The sequence below is a fragment of the Priapulus caudatus genome, unplaced genomic scaffold, assembly GCF_000485595.1.
Source record: "Priapulus caudatus unplaced genomic scaffold, Priapulus_caudatus-5.0.1 Scaffold22, whole genome shotgun sequence".
NCBI lineage: Eukaryota > Metazoa > Priapulida > Priapulimorpha > Priapulimorphida > Priapulidae > Priapulus > Priapulus caudatus.
This window is the reverse complement of record NW_014577083.1, coordinates 33,913-39,021: the sequence shown is the minus strand read 5'-3', so window position 1 is coordinate 39,021 and position 5,109 is coordinate 33,913. Positions and strand designations below refer to the sequence as shown.

Genomic DNA, 5,109 nt, shown 5'->3' with positions numbered 1-5,109 from the left:
TATAGAGCCCCCTCCACCAGCCCCTACCGACACCCTTCCCCTCCCCACCCTCCCCAACCACCACCACTATGCTCAGCTCGCTCTAGCCGCATATACATATAACTTATAATAGCGATGGTCATTAAAGTTACAGCAGGCTATATCTTTATTACTGTACTAGCCGGTTTAGCAAAGCTCACATAGGCAGCGGGAGGCGCACTGGCGATTTCTGCAGCCCGGATATCCGCGCGCGAAGCGCGCGAAAACGCCGCGTAGCGGCCCAAACTAACCACAGACTTCGCTGCCCCCACTCCACACACCTTTCCAAGGGTCCCCTTTGGGTTATAGGCGAAAGCCCTATTATCGGTGCCGTTCAGCAGTTGTCGCAATTGCAGGGAGCTTTCACTACCCAGGTAGCTAGACATTTGCTAGAAATTCTCGTACAAAATTTTTGGCTATTCGGCGGCGCTTTGTTCTGTGAAAACACTGTTACATTTTTTCACATAACGTACATGAGGTACATCAGGTAGTACGATAGGCTGCGATAGATTGGCGTAACGAGGCTATTATGCATAGCATTGGCGATTATTTTTTCTGTTTAACGCGTCAGCCGCTCGCTATGCGTATGGTGGGAATGCTCGGTTGTTTACTCGGATCTACACAATCAAATTGTGTTTTACACAGGTCTTCTACCCTAGCAAAGACCCGTTCTTGGCAGCTAGTAGTAGTACTAGCCCTAGTAGATATACATATAGGCTTTCCCCCCGTCCCGCCCCTCCTCATCGTTCACTTTTTTGCTCAAGTGCTATTTCCCGGGCAAAATGGGGGGGCGGTTTGAACTTTTTCAAGTAGCTCTAGACTATAGTAGTAACTTAGGTCTAGTACTTAGTCTAGTAACCCGACCAGCTGTGTCACTACGTCAATAAAGCCTATAGGGTATTCTAACGCCTAGCAATACCATTTCTGCCAGCTAGTAGCTCTAGTAAGTAGTAAACTATAGTACTAGTATAGTCAGTAGTGGCGAGTAGTGCTAGTATAATAGTAGTACTATCTACTACTAGTAATTATTGTAAAATGTAACCTTGTATAATACTAATAGTAAAGTAATACGAAGTATTCGTAGGTGTGTCATACAATTGTATCACCCTTGTACTTGTATCTGTGTATCTTGGTTACCTCTCTTGTATTTCACAAGGGCACTCGATTCTACAGCGTGGCGGGGTTATCTAGAGAAAAGGAGATTCATTAATGCCGGGCCTCTAGTTCTCTAGATGTTACGTGTTTATAGTCACCAGTATTTTCCGTTACATAATCTAATCTGGTTTCAAAACCTGTGGTTGTCTCCTGTCAGTTGTTCTATTCGTTGTCCCTCCTTATATTTATTAGTAGCTGCCGGGGTACCGCTGCGCTGGGCTAAAATCGTGCTTACTAATTCATACTACTAATCGATTTGGACACAATAGGAACATTGGGAAAAATCAACAATAATAACATTGCACACAATATCATATTTACAAAGCAGGTAATAAGATAATAAGCATGGGGAAAACTCGTTACGTATGGACATTTATATGAACAGCAAGAACCCACTTAGAAACCCGTGCTGAACATAATACGTAATAATGGTTGAAAATGAGAAAAAAGTTATTATAACAGCATGCTACGAAATGGTTGCAGTTTTCATTTGAAAGAACCTCTTGATAAACATTAGGTTTTGCGCGTGTTAGGTTGTCTGGTTGGAAATATGTAGAGATTGCTGGCGTCTCGAACATGTTTGAGTCACCACGTCAAGCATTACCATTGTCAGATACGTAGGATGAATTAACGAAATTGTGGTATATAGTATAGATAGAGACAGGCCAGCGAGTGGGGTCTGTGTCATGGATATTTGTCTAGTGAATGCTTGGCGCGGCAACCATGCCCATGGTGCAAATAAAATAATTTTTCTAACTGAAATCAGAAAGGCATAGGCTTTCGGAATGGTACAATGGCTATTCTGAATGTAGCATGAATAAAAAAAGCGATATATATAGTATACAGACAGGCATGCGAGTGGGGAATTTGTAATTATAAAAAGAATGTTTACTCACTTGCGTACGCGTCTTTAATGCGTGATGTTTTGAGCATATTGTAACCTCTCAAAACTATATAATACTCATAATAAAACTATAGTGAATCTCTATATAATATTTACAAAATCAGTGTAATCAGTAATAAGCATGTAAAAACAACGGCTTTAAACGACGACATTTATATGACAGCACAACCCCAACGTAGAACCCCTGGAGACATAATAGTAATATGGTGTAATAGAAGAAAAAGTATTCTACAGCATTGTACGAGATGGTTGGGCACTTCTCTTTCAAAAGCCTCTATGATAAAACAATGCAAGTCGTAACCACAGGCACTTGAAGCGTTTCAACTGTAAACCACACGCCGCCGCCAGTTGCGCGCACCCTCGACACACCTGGCACCTGGCCCTGGCACCTGGACGATCTGGCAGCCGGATATCCGCGCGAAGGCGCTCAAACGCCGGGCCTAGCCGGCGCACTTTGCAGACTTCGTGCGACCTCTTCCCCAACCTCACCCCCCCCTTACTCAGGTCTTCCTCCTAGGTATAGCTGAAGCCGGCTTTTCGCTGAATAGGCAGTTCTGCCCATTGCCACGAGGGACGCAACTACCCAGTTAGGTAGAGAACTGGCGTAGAAATGCTCCCAATTTCTTTGTTCGCTACTAGGCGCGCTTCTTTGCTGTAAACGAGTTTTTGTTCACATTGTTAACAATATATAGGCGCTCATGCGTAGCGTTGACTGGCTAGCAGTAGAAGGATCCGAATATATATGGAACAATATACAACATGTCTTCGCTATTCGTAATAGAATCCAGTTAAACAGTTTAGTTTCATTGTCACTTCTTATCTGCTATTGTATCTCTGCATATACACTCCCTCAATCAAACTAAAGATTTCAACATGGTGCAGAAGTGCCTTAAACTGTGAACAGTGGGAAGCTGAAGTGTAAGTGTTCCGTAAAAGGATTTCACAGTGAATTTCGCGGAGTCGCTCCGACTCGTTACAGCCTCGTTGATTCTACAGGCACTGGCTAACGATATGGTAATATATATATGCATATTATACTACGACGATCCCCAATGCGAGCATCGATCGAATGGTATCCACACCTACGAATCTTTTATTACCTACAAGTACATGTTACAATAATTACTAGGTGAAGTACTACTGTACTACTAAGTACCCAGGAGCCTAGCAAAAGCAGTTCAGTCCTTTGTTAACAGTCAACAAATCCATGTTTAACCCTCCTCTTGAGGGTCAAAAGGTTATCAGACACTCACTCTTCACACGTCAGCGGAAAGTAGATTTCATGGTCCTTTCAATAAAGTGATAAAAATGGTAGGTCAGTGCTGAAACAAAAAAGTTTTGCACTCGGTCCGTTAGACTATGTCCTCAGAAAATGTCTGATATCTGACCTTTCCCCCACTGCCCTTTGACCTGTGACCTTCAATTTCGCGCTGGTGATGGGTTTCCTCCCCATCACACTATACTCGAATATTAAGAGCGTAGCTTGAGCCGTTGACATTTGTGCTGCAATTCCGTATTTCCTCCTATACCTTAAGTTAAGGGAGAAATATTTCCCCTCCATTAACACATCTGACACATCCTGACCTTTGGCCCTTGACCCCCAAATTCGACATCACACGCACGCACGCACGCACGCACACACACACAGTGCTTGAAATAAGAAAAAAAATGCGGACAACCCAGACATCAAATCAGGTTGTCCCAAAAAATATCCCCAAATCTCCTATTTTCAATCACATAATAATAATGGTCAGAAAACACCCAAAAACATATTGTAGGAGCGATATCTCTAATGTTTTTTTATTTCAACCTGTAAACATAATACTTTGCATGAATCAGGACGGTCATGGGGAGACCAATGAGAAGCCGTGAAACAACACTAGCTATGGACGCAATGCAAGGCCGATCGACAGCCGAAATAAATTCAATCCGCGGTCAGAAAAATATAAATAAAGTGCGTTTTTGGTCACATTTTTCTTGGTTGTCCACCGGACAATGTCTCAGACTGGTTAGGTTGTCCGGCGCAAATTCTGGTTGTCTCGGACAACCGGACAACGCTTATTTTGAGCACTGCACACACACACACACACCGCACACACACACACACACCACACACACACCGCACACACAGACACACCGCACACAAATTTACAGATTCATGCAGCACACTTCATTTTCTCAGTCTTCTTTCCTTTCCGCAGCCTTTTTCCGAATATCACTGCACGTTTCAATGTATACGTACCTTGTCTGGACAGCTCACTATTGATGAGGTTTTCCATCTCATCAGACTCTGCCACATCCAAGGCCAAGTCCCCATCGCTGTTCACCACACAGATATTGACACCTGCCTCCATCAAGAACCTATCCAAGAAAAGCCGTAGCACGTGAAAACGTAACCATTATAGAGCCGGTTCTGTGAAATAAAAAGGCTGAAATTTTTTCAGTTCAATGTTCAAATAAATAATTATGATATTCACAGATAAATTTACTTTCAAAGAGTTTTATTGTGTTTGTGTATGTGTGTGTGCATGCGTGCGTGCGTGCGAACGAGCATGCATCCATGCATGCACAATGCATGATTCTCCTTTTCACCTATCTACCATACACCTTATCAGTTCCACTATAACAAGCAAATTCATGTAATAATACTTGAACATACTTGGCCATTTTAAGGAATCCGCATGATGACGCTGCATGCAGCGGCGTCCAGCCCTCGTTGTCAAGTGCATCAAGGTTAGCGCCTTGCTCCACCAGAAACTGCCCCATCTTCATTGAATTGTCGATCACCGCCTATGGACGAAAAGAAACGACAGACACTTAATCATGGATAAATATTAAATATATACCCTTCAATTGGAGTAATCAAATTCGTGCAAATCGTGCAATTCGTCCCATGCATTGTGAAACACTGTCTCAAAACTATTCCACAATTTTACACACGCTTTGCGTTACAGCACAGGTTATTTCACTTTCCACTCATTATAGATTATGTGTAGATATATATATATATAGTTTTTTTATGTGTATTGGAT

At 42.6% G+C, this 5,109-nt stretch overlaps 1 protein-coding gene across 3 annotated transcripts in view; it reads right to left on the bottom strand.

Annotated features, from left to right (window-relative positions):
• The window catches only part of LOC106813027 (protein phosphatase 1 regulatory subunit 12A-like), a 55,604-nt gene that overhangs the window by 40,322 nt on the left and 10,173 nt on the right, over window positions 1-5,109 (bottom strand). For all 3 annotated transcript variants that reach the window (XM_014817074.1, XM_014817082.1, XM_014817088.1), the window contains exons 3-4: window positions 4,737-4,867; window positions 4,320-4,438 (exon numbers count right to left, since the gene is read on the bottom strand). In XM_014817074.1, coding sequence (XP_014672560.1) covers window positions 4,320-4,438; window positions 4,737-4,867 — 250 coding nt within the window. The remainder of the gene's footprint in view (window positions 1-4,319; window positions 4,439-4,736; window positions 4,868-5,109) is intronic.